Source organism: Pollachius pollachius, assembly GCF_949987615.1.
Source record: "Pollachius pollachius genome assembly, chromosome: 7".
Taxonomy (NCBI): Eukaryota; Metazoa; Chordata; class Actinopteri; order Gadiformes; family Gadidae; genus Pollachius; species Pollachius pollachius.
In genome coordinates this window covers 4,174,089-4,189,352 of record NC_136940.1, presented here as the reverse complement: position 1 = coordinate 4,189,352, position 15,264 = coordinate 4,174,089, and the positions used below count along the sequence as shown (strand labels likewise).

Here is a 15,264-nt window from a genome sequence, read left to right as displayed (position 1 = left end):
TTTAAAGCTGTTGCTCACCACATTAGGTTTTATTTTTGTTATATCCAGTGATATCTACAAATGGACCCATCTTAGCGGAATTTTTATTTCTGTATCTGAGGCTTTATATTGATAAAATCCTTCATATAGTCGGATTAATTTCAGTCTATAAAATGCTGATCTTTAACAATATGCTATGGTCTTGCAAATAGTTTGGATTCCATGGGCTAAATGTTCTGTATTTCATTGGATACAAGTTTTAACCAGAATGCTCGTCACCAAATTGAAATTGAGTTAAAGAGTCCCACAAAGCAGCAATGTGTCACACAGGCGTCTCAGTGTACAACATAATGGGAGTCACAGGATGGGAACACTACTGGGGCCATACATGACACAAGGTACAAGTTATTTTCGCCTAGATCATCGAACTGCGTGGACGACCGTCGACCACACATTCAGAACTGGACTTGGGTACCAATAGCTCCTTATAGCTTGGCAACGATCCTATCTAAGAATAAAACACAGCCAGGTCAGTGTGACTTTAGCCACTCCAACAAGCATTCCTGTGGGATGTCCTAAATGTTAGGAAGGCTCTTGGGGAGGGCTGCAGAAACTAAAAGCAACCGGAAGTGATCACCGCAGCACCTCATAACGTGTAAACGCCGGTGGCGGAGTCCAGTGTCGCTCTGTTTGTTCACGTTAAATCGTGCAAGTTAAACAATGCAAGGCTTAGCTGCGACACAACTAGTAGTTAGTCTGAATGCGAGCGGACATAGCTGCGAACAAAGGCGTGGGTTTGCACAAGAAGCGCCACCCCTCTAGCGTTACCTGTTTGGTGAGCTTGTTTCGGTCATGGACGGTGCGGGACAGCGCGTCGCACACTTGGACACTAAACATATCGATACCAGGCCCGAGTTATAGTTCATTCATGTCATTATTTTGGGATGCCAACAATACTGTCGGCAAACTGGGTGAAGCAGAATGACACCGCGATTGGATTCGATTGGACACACTGAGCGTCGGCTGAACTGAGGCGCTGTTTGTTGGTGCAGATTACGCGCTGCGACTTGTCAGTGGGAATAACAATTTCAAGGCGATAAGCGACCGGGCGACACATCCGATGGACTATCGGAAGAAGAAGAGGTTGACTTACTTCACCATTGGACTCATCTTCCTCTTCAGTGGCATTGAGTATGGTAAGATCACGACCTGTCATTTGAGGATGTTGGCACTGATTTATAAAATAATAAGCTGCCAGCCGAAAGGTCATGGGTCAGAGGGAGTAGTTCCAAGTTCTGTAAATGATGTAAAGAAATAGATGGAATTCTCTGTCGACGAGCACGTCTCGGTTTGACTTTTGACGTCACATACGTGTGGTTTCATGTTTTGCAGTTATCGGGATATTCTCACCTTGCCTAATGAATAGGCCATAGGTAGTGGAGTGGTCAACTAGTAGTTTAAAGCCACACGGTTCCGCACAAGATCACTTGTTGACATCATCATTTACTGATATAATATAAGCAACATGTGTGTATTAAGGTTTATTTATTTCAACTGATAATTCATGTTAAACGATGACACGTCTTTCAATTTTAGTTAAACTTTGCGTAGCCTACGAGTGGCGTGTTGAGGCAAAGAGGAGGGGTTTTATGTGGAACTGAACCATATTATTTAATATCATTTCTTACCTATTCTTCAGATGATATGATTTATATGGTGCAAATCTCTTGAATGATTGAATGAATCATGAATCAGTGTTGATGTGAATGGTCTGGAAGCATTACCATAGTATGTATGGTTGGTTACTGGTGACAACGCAGGTTACCGTACTGCCATGTAAGTCGTGGGATACTGATTGGCTGTCATCATCTTGGGACAATTATGTTTCTGATGGAGCACAGAGTGAACATCTTGGATGCATTAAAACGCATTAAGACCATTCTTCTCCATTGTATTGTTTATTTATTACTCACTTTACTCAACCTCACACATGGTGGTAATGAAGGGCTCCTTTTTCAAAGATGGTTCAGTCCTACCAGTAGCTCCCAAGAGCCATTCTTTAGTGTTTGTCTATTGTGTGAGCCTCATCTGCCGTCATGGGCTGTGATTTCATTGCCACAAACAATGATGCCATCAGGGAATGCATGGGGAGATGAATCCCAAGTGATTAGATCTGGGATATGTACACTAGAAACCCGATTGTAACCTGGTTACTGTGGTAACCAGGTTTCTTTACTGTTACTGTTTATTTTAAACCGCTGAAACCCGGTAACATTTCTTTCAAAAGTATAGCAAAACTTTTAAATATGTAGCTCAAACCCTCAAACCCCAAGAATGGCCTTTGTGTTTGAGGGTGGTATACAAATAAACTTGCCTCTCCTCTCTTAATGTTACAATCAAGTACACGTGTTGGATCAAACGGCTCCACGGCAATCAAAGTTGTACCTGCTGACACACAAACACACACTATTTAGACACTGGTCACTTTTGAAACAAATAATTGCTAGCTAACATTTTCCCTCTGCTCTCCTCCTCTGGTTTGTCACTGAAGCCGTGATCTTACCCACAATATGGAAGTACCTGCAGACCCTGGAAGCGGCCCCCTACTTCCTGGGTCTGGCCCTATCAGCGTTCAGCCTGAGCGGCCTGCTCTCTGGGCCCTTGTTTGGCCACCTGTCCGACAAGACGCGGACCACCAAGAAGATCATCCTGTTCGCCAATTGCTTCGAGATTATTGGTGGGGTCATGTCAATCAGTACCAGGTCCATTCACAGTTATGCGTGAAAAACAAATAATTCTGTGCGCTTTCACTTGAAATTTTCCTTACATTTCAATCCATTCAATTTTATTTGTATAGTTCTTAATCACAGGAACGGTCTCAAAGGGCTTGACAGGCCATGTATTCATGACATCTATCCTATCCTCCTACTCTCCTGCTTCACTCTGATGTCGTGTGTCTCGCTATGCACTTGACTGCACCTCTCCGACCTCCCTCTGTAGGTAACTTCATGTACTTCATGGGCTTCTCCAAGTGGCTCCTGCTGGCGAGCCGACTGGTGGCAGGTGAGTCCAAATCAAGGCTGGGTTCGAAGAGATCGTCATAACAATGATGAGCAAATAGTGTGTGTCTAAAATGAAAAGGGGTTGTACTGTCCATCCGGCAAAAACAATACAACCCTAGGTCAGTCGGCTGAAAATCTTTAAAAAAAACAAAAAACATAATACCAGACACTGTACTTATAACTACATGGTGTGTGTATTCTGTATGTTAATATTTAGACCAAGAAGTAAACCGCATTTTCATGTTCCCCCTCCCCCATTCTACACACATTGACTTCGTAATTACATCTCAAATATTTGGTTTTGGTTTGTTCCGCTATGCAGGTCGAAACTCTTATGTCAACTTGCTACTTTTGTTACGTATTTTAAGAACATGGGCTACCATACATAGCCACTAGGAAGTAGGATCGAACACATAAGCCGTAATTACCATACATAGCCACTAGGAAGTAGGATCGAACAAATAAGCTGTAATTACCATACATAGTCACAAGGGGGGCAGGACCCGACATATAAGCTGCAATAACTATTCCAGCCACAGATGGCAGCACCTTTAGACAGGTGAGGAGGGCGGAGCCAATACGTCACATAGGCCATGCCTACTCGGTATTAAATCAGGGCCTGGAGCCAACGAAATGAGAAACATCCGGCAGTCCATACTTGGGAGTTAGATACAGAGGCCTGCTGTTTTTTGCTCACATGCGTGTCCATACAATTCCCCTCCTTTTGCTTCATAGTTACCATACCGAAATACTTTAACAAATAAAGTGAGTTAAAAACGATCCGGATTGGACTACTTTCTCCAAGAACGCGACAATCTCTTTCTATTCTCCTTACTGTTTTTCGTGGCTATTTTCTAAATCTTTAGTATTATCTTGAAACAAGATTGCAACAGAAACCTTTTCCCTCCAGGCTTGAGAAAGTGACCTGAATGTGACGGTTGAGAGAGCGATCGGACTGAACTGCCTTCTGTTCCCTGTCCTCTAGGGGTCGGCACAGGGGCCGGGTCGGCCATCTTTGGTTTCCTCAGCAGAAGCACCGCCCCCGAGGATCGTGCCTCCGTGTTTGCTGCCGCCATGGCATGTCGGCAAGCGGGCCTTCTCATTGGTCAGTTTTCTGGCAGTTTGATCGTTCGTTGGTCCATCTTGCTTTCTATGATCTTTCTTTGGTTATAATTTTGTTTTGGCCCTCTCACACAATCTCATCTGATTTATGTGATCATATATGATTTAAGATCATAAAACCCATCAAAGCAAAACTCTTATTAAATATTAAGAGAAATGCACTATGGAAAGACCAATAAGTCTGCATGCCTTAAAAAAGTGTCTGAATTTGCTTATTCAACTTTTACTATGCTAGGGAAATGAAGTGAACCAGAGTGGGTTAAGGGTTCATAATTTAGATACTTTAAGCATATCTTTTTTGTGCTGATTTTTTCTCAAGGTTTATTTATTGGCACTACGGAAAGACCAATAAGTCTGCATGCCTTAAAAAAGTGTCTGAATTTGCTTATTCAACTTTTACTATGCTAGGGAAATGAAGTGAACCAGAGTGGGTTAAGGGTTCATAATTTAGATACTTTAAGCATATCTTTTTTGTGCTGATTTTTTCTCAAGGTTTATTTATTGGTATTTTTAGACGTATTACGGAATGCAATGCAGATACAATTATTAAAAAAAAGAAAAATACAGATTGAAATTAAAATGACACCTCAGTAAATAGGCTACAATAGAGAAGGAAATGAGGTCAGCAGCACTAAACTCCCATGTTAGCATAATCTATCCTCTCCACATAGGTCAAAAAGGTTTCCATATAGCAACAAATTTCTGAGCACACCGTAGTAGAGTAGAGTAACGAATCTTCTCTAACACTAAGTGATGCGTCATATCTTTAATCCACATCTTAGGTTGGGAAGAACTTCTCTTTCCACTTGAGGAGTATAAATCGCCGGGCCAAGAGAGATGCAAAAGCTATAATTTTCCTTGCTTGGGACGTAAGATATATATCCTGTGGAGTAACTCCAAATACTGCGGTGATAGCAGAAGGTTCTATATGTACTTCTAAAACATCTGAAAGGTTTTCAATATCAATTGCCAAAAATTATTAAGTTTCGGACAGGACCAGAACATGTATGAAAGCGTAGCCGGTACTTGCTTGCATCGGTCACATATGGGATCGATAGGTGTGAACTTTGCCAGCTTTACTTTTGACCAGTGAAGGCGATGTAAGACCTTGAACTGGATGACTGTGTGACGTAAACAAACTTTTTTGTGCTGATGTAACATTGCCGGAATGATTTTTGAATGTGTTATAAAGTGGCATCGACTAGGCTGAGTCAGAATTGAGGAATAACGTGAAACTTTGATCTAGTCTCAGTTTGGGCCTTGTCTCATGCGATGTACTGGAAGGGTATGCACGTGCTCAAAGCCGTGTGTACCTTTCCATTGGTAACGGAAAACACATGATTTCACACACACTTCCTTCGATAAATGGATTAACTCATTTATCAAAGGATTGGCTCCTGAGCCACGTTTTAGAGTCCCAGCCAGCCAGCCAGCCAGCCAGCCAGCCAGCCAGCCAGCCAGCCAGCCTAAACTAAGACCAATAGTAAACCGAAAATTGTTTGTACTAACATCAAACAAATCAAAAGGGCTGCATTGGGTTAGGAAAATGAGTCTGCAGGAAATATTATCAACTCCATGTCTAGTTTATTAAACCCAACCGGATCTTCCATAACGTAACCTTTAAGAGATGTGCGCATGTTCTACAGGTCCTGCCTTCAACCTGTTCCTGCGGTTGTGTGACTTCAAAATCGGTCCCTTCGTGGTCAATAAATTCACTGCACCTGGGGTAAGCACCAAATATACAAGCACTGCATCTAACTCCATATTCATAATATTACACGTGAAACCCAGCTGTTAGTTGTCTACATGGACAAAGTCACAAAGTTAACCGGGGGTCTTAACAGCAACCCCATCCTAAAACAGTTTTTCTGTAAAATGGTGAACAATATTACTATGAACGTCTTCGTTTGCGTTGTTGCAGTGTTAAAGTATAAATATAAACTAATAAAAATGCATTGTACAGGTTTTTCATAATTTGTTATGCAAATTGAGTAGTGCTCCAAGAAAAAAGTGGCTCCTTGACCAATAACTCTGTCCCAGGATTAGTTTAAAATAAGATAAGACTTTATTAATTATATTTTTAATTAGCCTCCTCACCGTTTGTCTCCCCCCCCTCCCCTTAGCTCTTCATGTGCCTGATGTGGATCCTGCTGCAGCTGGCCGTGGTCTTCATGTACTGGGACCTCCCGCCACAAGGGAAGGGGGGGCCCGCGAAGGGCGTGGGGTCCGGCGCCCGGGAGGACGTGGAAGGTGAGACACGGCGGGGGCGGGGACCGCCGTTGCCGGGGCAACCGGAAGAGGAGTCCCAGGAGGATGAGGAGGAGGAGACGGATGAGAGCAAGCCGCTGATGACGTCCAATGAGCTGCAGGGGTCGTACGGAGCGGTGGTCACCCCCGACCCGGCCCGGAGCCCCGTTACCGACGGCGACCTCGCTCGCCCGTCCGAGTCCCCGGAGCCGGAGGAGTCGTCCGGGCCCTTCTCGAGGTTCAACCTCAGCAGAGGTGTGTTGTTGGGGTGGGGGGGTGGGATACAAACACAACACAATCCACTGCAAGGGGAGACAACAACCCATAGAATAACATAACACAGCATAGCATCACATAACGTTATACAACATGGACAAACTGCTATCCAGCTTCTCTTTGCCCTTGTTGTCCACTTTGTATTTCATGACTTGTATTGTATTTTTCTCTCTCTCTGTCACTGTCTGTCTTTGTCTCTGTCTGTCTCTGTCACTGTCTGTTTCTCTCTATCTCTTTGTTTCTCTCTCCCTCTATCTCTTTGTATCTTTCTCTGTCTGTTTCTCTCTATCTCTTTGTATCTCTCTCTCTGTCTGTTTCTCTCCATCTCTTTGTATCTCTCTCTGTCTGTTTCTCTCCATCTCTCTGTTTCACTTCCCTGTCTGTTTCTCTATCTCTTTGTATCTCTCTCTCTGTCTGTTTCTCTCCATCTCTCTGTTTCACTTCTCTGTCTGCCTGTAGAGTTTATGAGGGAAGAGGTGATCGTTCTGCTGGCTGCTCAGTTCATCACTCTATTCAATCAGACAGCCCTGGAGGTACACACACGCACACACGCACACACGCACACGCGCACACTATCATTCTCGGACCCTGTCATTCATTTCTTCCCACCACCCACTTAAATCCCGACTTGTGTTTCTCCCTCTGCTCCCCAAAGACCATGGTGACCCCGCTGACCCAGAAGTACTTTGACTTCGGCGAGCTGGAGAACAGCGTGATGTACTGCGTGTGTGGCGTGGAGGTGATCGCCGGCTTCCTGTTTGTGCACTGGCTGTGCCGGCGCGCCAAGGAGCGAGTGGTGCTGGCCCTGGGCCTGGCCATCTGCAACATCAGCTCCGTCTGGTGCCTCATCTTCCTGGCCAACCCCATCGGTGTGTCCGCGTCACGTGGTTCTGTCACACCAAAAATTGCACGGGGGGGCGGGGAATTGTACCGCCTACGTAATCCGCGTCGAAACATTACGTCATCGTTCGACGCGATTGTCCGTCGCCAGGCAGGTGTCAAAAAACATTCACGCTCATCAAGAAGAGATAACATAATACAGAAACCATTTGTTTTTACTTTATATTTGTATTGTATTGAATTTAGCTAGTAAACTGAGTGTTTAAAGTGTATCGTAGTCTAGCTAGTGTGTGTTCATTTAATTTAGATAGTAGTCGTCAACGTTCGACGCGATCGTCCGTTGCCAGGCAACGTTCGGCGGGATCATCAGTTGCCAGGCAGGTTAGGAATTTTCGAACGCGGATTACGTAGGCGGTACAATTTTTTGCCCCCGGTACAATTTTGGTGTGACAGCTCCACCTCCAGCATTACCTTACTTGCTTTTTTAAGAGGAACTATCGCTCGATTGAACCACCGCATTCACATCATTACTCATTCAGCCTTCACATCATTACTCATTCAGCCTTGGCTGAATGAGTAATGATCAGGGGACTTTTCAAGTGCTGAGTCGCATTCGTTAGACACACAAAATGATTAGGCAGATTAGATATGGGAGTATTTGTGTGTTAGTGGTTGTGCAAAACAGGGGGAGAGGTGAGGCTAGTGACTTAGCACTCGTGAGGCTCGTGATGGTTCTAGAAAAAACAAAAACGTTGGTGTTCTATAGGGGTTAGGGGTTACATCAAATGCATCTAGGGAGCGCAGCCAATAGAAAATGACTGGACACCAGACAACATGTATTTTATGGGGAATTTCCCCTGTGTAACACTCTGATGCAAGATTCAAATTAAGAAGAAGTTGAAGCAATATTCAGCGTTTTTTCATACCATACTTAGTTTGACCTCTGTTTGGTTCTCTCTGTCTCGTGTGTGTTGCAGGGGATTTCCCCTATCAGCTGACGGAGTTCATCATCGGCGTGTTCCTGCAGGTCCTGGGCTTGCCCTTCGTTGCAGTGGCCCAAGTTTCTCTCTTCTCCAAAGTCACGTCTGAAAAAACACAAGGTGAGCAACAGCATAACCTGCTGGAGAAAACTAAGTATTGTTCAGTATCATTTTGGTATTACCGGTAATCTGTGGTTTCGATATGCTTTTGATTGTTATAATGCAAACATATATTTATATATTCTTGGACATTTTGATATCATTATAAGATTAAAATGAATATCTTAAAATTATGAAAAGATTTAAAGGCGTTTTGTCTTCAGTACATCACAGATATGACCCCATCTGTAAACTGAGCTGATACTATTACCATTGTGTGTCCAACATAACTGCGGTCATAATTTAGGTATGTGTTTTGATTGGACGCCAGGTTTCAGCCAGGGGGTCCGACGCTCAGTGGGGGGTCTAGCCACCATCCTGGGGCCCCTGTGGGCCGGGGGGCTCACTGAAAACATGTACATCATGCTCGGTGTCATCATGGCTCTGCTGCTGCTGCTGACGGTACACATTCAGAGATGCTCAGACAGTGCTGTGGTTGGGTTATTCCCTATGCATGTGTTTCTATTCATCGCTTCCTTTGTTTTTCCTCTATTCAGCTGTAATGAAGTCTAATAATAAGTCTTAAGAATAATTCTGCCCGCTCTCTTAATTTTACATTATGTATTAGCATTTTGTCTTATATTTTACTGTTGCCACTTCTTGTATCCCTTACAACTGCAATATGTGTTGCACTTTATGCCTATTTTTTCTTCATAAATGAACCTTCCCTCCCCGTAACAATTTAAATGTACACAGTGACCTTGATAAACACTTTCTTCGCCAGCATTGACCCAGAATTGATCCAGAATTGACCCAGCCTTGACCCAGGCGATGTGTTCTCTGGATGCCTACAGATCATGATGGGGTTCTCCTACGACCGGCTGGTGCATCCCACTGCTGCTGTGGAGCATGCGGAAGATAACAGAGACGAGCATGAATGAAGCCCCTGTTGGGAACCACCAGGTACATGTGGCTGCAGCCCGGGCCAAGGGGAATGCTAGCACGCTATCAAGTTGACACGTGAAGGCATGTAGCATAGCTGTTTGATCAGCTGTACTTTCACCTCTATATACTGGCCATTAGCACGCATAAGCAATATATGAAGTTACAGATGAATAGATTTCCTTTTTGTATTTGTTTTGGAATGATTCAGGTTTATTGCCCCATGCCTATCAAAAAATAGCCACTTTTGTAGACCTACTGGTAATTGACACAATCTACATGCTTATTTTTTTATGAGGGTTTGCAATGTGCTTTACGTTTTGCTAATATCCTCCTGTTTAGTTTTGTTCGATGAACCACTTTATTGCATTTATCATGGAATTTTCAGCTGGATTAAAATGTTCAAGATGTGATCTTGAACAGTAAAATTTAATAACACTGCTTAAAATACTCCAAACCGCAAGCTACTTGTCTACCACTTAGTTTCACTCATTTATCAAAGGATTGGCTCCTGAGCCACGTTTCAGAGGCTCTTCCTAACCACACACACACACACACACACACACACACACACACACACACACACACACACACACACACACACACACACACACACACAGACACACTCTATCTGGGAATGCCCCAAGAAGCAGGGTAAGCCTTCCACTTTTTAACCAAATACTTTCTCTCCATCTCCCCAACTTTTCCTTTACTCTCTCGTTCTCCCTCTCTCTCTCTCTCTCTCTCTCTCGTTCTCTCTGTCTCTCTCTCCCGCCCTCCCCTCCCATAGGGTCTGAGGCTTCCAGTCCCAAAGCGGTGGGTATAGCACAGTAAGAGATCGGCCGAGCGATCCCACATCCCCCAGCTAGCCGGCCGCAACGCCCTGGAAGCCCGTCCCTAGCAACACCAGTGATGTGTTTATATTTCCCATGGAAATATACAGCCCCTAGCAGGCGCCGCACGCAATCTGCAATTTAGGTATCTCCCACCCCCCCCCCAACTTCTACATTAGGTTTTTGTGTGCGTGTTACAGAACTATTCTGATGACATGATTAAAAAGGCCGGTCCGTCAATGGTTAGGTCAGCTCCATGTTTACTTGTCGCTTATATAACCAGGATAAATGTTACAAGATCGATGTGCAGAGAGCTTCCATTCCATAAACCTTGTGAATTCTTTAGTTTGACAGTATAAAATATACACGCACTGAAGAGGCTTCACTTTAGATGGGTCGTGGTGGAGCAGTATCGCCATTCGATCAAAGGGCCTAACTGACAAGTTCCAACTACTGTTTATTATTATATATTATAATATTTGCTTCAAAGCTAGGGTAGGACGTTTGGTGAAACCAATCAGTCAGCCAAATTGGACGTGCTTATATCCTGCGACAGCCACAAACAATGTCGTTTTTCAGACCATTTGGTTTATTGATTAATGTTAAGAGATTTTCAACAAATATGACCAAAAAACATTTCAAATGAATGGCCTAGTTTAGCTGTTGCAGGAGCTGTCGTCTGTGGATGAGAACAATACCTTGAATAAACACTACTTGTGTGATCGTTGCTGTGAAGGTTCTCACTAATGCTGTTCTTGCCCTGAACACTAGGGGGAGTCCTTGCTCTACTTAAAACAGACTGCAAAGTAAGTGCAGACTGTTGGGTGGTCAAGACTTCTTTGGTGAAAGCAGCATTCTTCCAATAACTGGAAAAAAATGACCACCGACAAATTTGTGGTTGGAAGTAGCTCATTTCCACCCGTTGTAATCCAAAGAGACGGAGGCATTTAATCAAAAAATGTCTAAGTCTACCTCCATATGTCCTGTGCACATGTTTCATATTCTCATTGTTTTCATTGTTGCTATTTTATTATTTATTTTGAGATTCGTAAATGGTTTAGTTCTGAATAGTTAAGTACTACTCCTGTCTTGCCATTGCATAACATTGCATTTGGTATTTATAATTATTTTGTATTCAAAGTTATCAATGCCAATGCATTTTGTCCTGTTACTCCCCTGTTTGTATTGAATATTCATAGAAAAAAAGAAAATTAAAGCAATAACCCTCATACATCTGCTATTTTCTCCATCCTTTCTAAATAAATATATAGAGATTTGGTTATTTATATTAATACATATACACTTTTGCATCTAAAACACACTTTTAACAGTAAGTAGGATTTGTTTCTCGGTATTTATTAAGGCTATAAATAAATTATTTTGTTGGGAAAATAAAAAAAATAAAATGTGTCCTATATTAATTAAATTAAGGTATCTACATTTTTAATGATGACATTTTATATATTTCAAGTGGCTATTGATGTACTTTAAGGGAAAACAATACATCTACGCACACTTAGTTTCTGTAAAATACAGTAAAGGTTAAAAAAAATAATTTGCCATTTTGTATACCAGATTATCTTTGGCTTTTAAATGAATCTGAAATTAAAGCAATTATTGTGAAGATGAATCTGATAAAAAAAATACATAAATGTATATATATTTCTATATTCACAATTATATATTTTTGCCAAATTGTGAGGCTCGGTTTGGACATGGAATACAGAATAAATAAATACAAATATGTCAAAGATGCGTATTTAAATTTAGCATATAAAAACGTTTTTTTGACAGAGTTTAATTACTTGCAGTGCAAAATATGTTTAGTTAAATCCAACATTTACAATTTACACTTAAAAAAAAACAGTTTTTATACACTTTATACAAAAAATATTCGTCTGTTATTGTTGCTATTTTATTATTATTTATTTTGAGATTTGTAAATGGTTAACAATTTACACTTAAAAAAAATCCGTTTTTATACACTTTTTTTTTGTTTTTCTTTCTGTGCGAAAATACCGAAAATATTCGTCCACAAAGAAAATAATTATGTCTAACGAAAATAATGAAAATAAAAAAAGCAGTCATTGCTTCTTTGTTTCACGCAAACAACCAATCAACAAAAGTAACACACAAACAATTTTTCTATCCTCAAGTGTCTTCCAATTTCGACATCCCTCAAAGTTTCAATAGAGTTTCAATAGAAATCCTCCCTTAACTCCTGGTGTTAACCGACAGGCGGCACTGTGACCCCTCAGTGTACCGTAAACATCCTAAAGAGAACAACCGTTTGTGGAGCAGGCGTAGGGGCGGAGCCAAGGCCCCCACCGTCCGCCATGACACATACGCTGGCGGCCACGGTGACGGCAGAGAGGGGTCGTGCCAAGGTCACGGCGTCGAACTCTGTGTGAACCCGTGTGATGCCGGGTAGCGGCTTAGTTGGTAGCATTAGGACATGATGCCGATGAGACAGATATTTTTCGGCTGTTTGGTTACCCAACGGCGAGGCTCCGCCCACCTCCCTACCCTTCCACCTCACTGCGGCATTTACCGCCAACTGCCCCCGCGGCATCGGCCTGACCGCACCGCGACCCGACGTATCAGGGTCAAAAGTTTACAGCCCTGTCACGTGGTGTGTCTTTGCGAAAGTAGTAGTTTCTGTTGATATCTGTGCGAAAAATCCAAACCCCCCCCCCCCCACCCCACGACGACCACCGCCATCACCATAGTGCCTTCTCTCCTCTGTCCCCCTCGACCAATCAAGACGGGGAGAGACAGGGCGGCGTGGCGGGGCTTTGTCCCAACGATGGGCACGTGAACTTGGCCGGCGGGGACATTGGAAGGAAAGGCGAGGGCACGGGGTTCATCCGCCGGGCACGGTCCACATCTGCGAGGGATTTCACGTCAACGGTTGTTTTTCTTTGTGTCTATGGAACATTCGGGATTGACCGCTGTTTGACCCGCGTGGGTACGGTCGGGTGAGGGCTGGTGAGCTGGAAATTAGTCTGCCAGGGATGAGGACATACTGGTGTACTTCAGCACACCCACACGTGCACACATACACTTATCTGTGTTGGCGCAGCGTCGCCTTGTCTGTTTGGTCCTCTCAGGAAATGGAAGTGCCGTGGGCCATTGCTAGCTCCAGCCACATCTCTCGGCTGCTGCAACTCTTCTTCTTTACCTCTCTTTGATAGCAGTCGTGGTGGAGGACGCTATCCCTGTTCACAAGGACAGCTTTAGAACATCCGGGATGAAATAACAGTTGTGAACCTTGCCCCGATAAGTTTTTCATGAGGGCTATTCAGGGCGAACGAAGTGACAGAGTGTTTGAGCTTCTGAGGCCACTCCAGGTCTTCTAAAATAGAAAAGAATTGGTGTCAGGAATTGTTCAGTAAGTCGGTAAATTCGGCAAAAAGTGTCCGCCTTTCTGAAACTGTTAAAAGTGTGTGTGTGTGAGTGTACAAGTGCGACTCTGTATGGACGGTCGCACTTGTACAGCAGGTTTTAATAATACATGTGTCACCTTTAGACGTCTTCAGAGCTCTGAAAGCGTGAGTGCTACGGAGAAGGGGAGGTGAGCGTAGTAGCCTGAGATACCTTCAGAGAAACGGTAGTAAAAGGGTGTTAGGGGAAGGAGTTATTTACCCAAAAACATTAAAGAAAAGGTTGACCTGAAACAATATGGACAGAGTTGTGTCTCTACTGTATTTATTTTTTACTGTTAGTCACATATTGCTTCTAGTCAGAATCAAGCCACGTTTACATGAATCAGAGGGCATTTTAATAATGAAATGCTTGCTTTGGCTCTCGGTGTGGGGAGAGTAAATGGACTTGGGGTCGAATGAATCATAGATCCTATGTTTCAGCAATGAACCGTAGAATGATGGTTTTCTTTGGCCAAACGTGCCACCAGAAATTCTTTGTGAGTGCTCTGTGCTGTCCTGCATAAAACACCTCAAGTGGGATAGGATGTTTGAAGAAGAAGGTTTATGGGGTCAAACCCTCATGTCTCCGGTCGACCTGTTGGCATCCCTGATCTTGTGAATGTATTTAATAAATTAAAATGAAGTTACTTTGAGAAATGGTAGCAGTAAATAAGTGTGTTGGTTATCCTAACTAACTGTTCCCGACTGGCTGGCTGTCGCCTTGCACGGGTGACCCCGCTATCGGTGTGTGAATGTCTGCATAAGTCGCTTCGGATGAAAGCGCCTGCTTGATTCCCTAAATGCCATTTTTCGTACATCGCCTGCTGATATTGTGTTGCCTCCCACCTTCTCCATTACACACTGGCCTTGCACACACAGCACCCTGCAGCACCCAATAGCACCCAACGGCCTATACTGTTGATCTGCTTTAGCAGATTTCCTCTCCTAAGACCTGTTAATCATACACCAGCACACCGACACACTCACTTAGACACGCACCCCATGGAGAGGTAATTCGAGTCCAAACCTTAATTTTTAATTGTGCAATAGTCTCACCTTTCGAAGAAACGCTTAACCCACAAACACCCTGGTGCTTAAAATACCGTCACTACTCAAGTGCATCTCATCTCCTCTCTGCCCCCGAACATGTGACGTCTTTCACATGTAGGGAGGGAGGGAGGGAGGGAGGGAGGGAAGGAGGGAGGGAGGGAGGGAGGGAGGGAGGGGTGGGTGTGAGAGGGAGAGAGGGAGTGCTGGGCAAGCCCCACTCCTTGCTGTTCTGGAGCACCCTCGCAACACCCCTCCCCACATCCACTCCCTCCCTCTCCCCTCTCTCCCCCCTCCCTCCCCCCTGCCTCCCCCCCCTCCCCCCCCTGCCTCCCCCCTCCCCCCCCCCCCCCCCCCTCTCTGGACTAGGGATTACAGCCCCATCTGTAGTGGCTGGGCTGGGCTAAGCCGG

General features: G+C 43.9%; 1 protein-coding gene across 2 annotated transcripts; it reads left to right on the top strand.

The window, feature by feature from the left end:
* Nucleotides 1–641: 641 nt before the first annotated feature.
* On the top strand, nt 642–11,600 carry mfsd8l1 (major facilitator superfamily domain containing 8-like 1). Of its 2 annotated transcripts, XM_079739451.1 has the most exons (13): nt 642–1,175; nt 2,531–2,716; nt 2,980–3,042; nt 4,027–4,146; nt 5,810–5,889; nt 6,287–6,665; nt 7,146–7,219; nt 7,342–7,555; nt 8,504–8,626; nt 8,937–9,067; nt 9,460–9,568; nt 10,338–10,363; nt 11,152–11,600. In XM_079739451.1, exons 1-11 carry the CDS (start codon nt 1,100–1,102, stop codon nt 9,544–9,546), a joined length of 1,533 nt encoding a protein of 510 aa, XP_079595577.1. In that variant the 5' UTR covers nt 642–1,099; the 3' UTR covers nt 9,547–9,568; nt 10,338–10,363; nt 11,152–11,600. The 2 variants fall into 2 exon arrangements, with proteins under 2 accessions (XP_079595577.1, XP_079595576.1); XM_079739450.1 differs by having other exon boundaries at nt 10,338–11,600.
* Nucleotides 11,601–15,264: the final 3,664 nt, after the last annotated feature.

Excerpts from the sequence above, each read along its gene's own strand:
- mfsd8l1 (XM_079739451.1), top strand. The coding sequence starts at position 1,100 with ATGGACTATCGGAAGAAGAAGAGGTTGACTTACTTCACCATTGGACTC. Across the intron at positions 3,043-4,026 it reads GGCGAGCCGACTGGTGGCAG|GGGTCGGCACAGGGGCCGGG; the intron begins GTGAGTCCAAAT and ends CCTGTCCTCTAG. Across the intron at positions 7,220-7,341 it reads TCAATCAGACAGCCCTGGAG|ACCATGGTGACCCCGCTGAC; the intron begins GTACACACACGC and ends TGCTCCCCAAAG.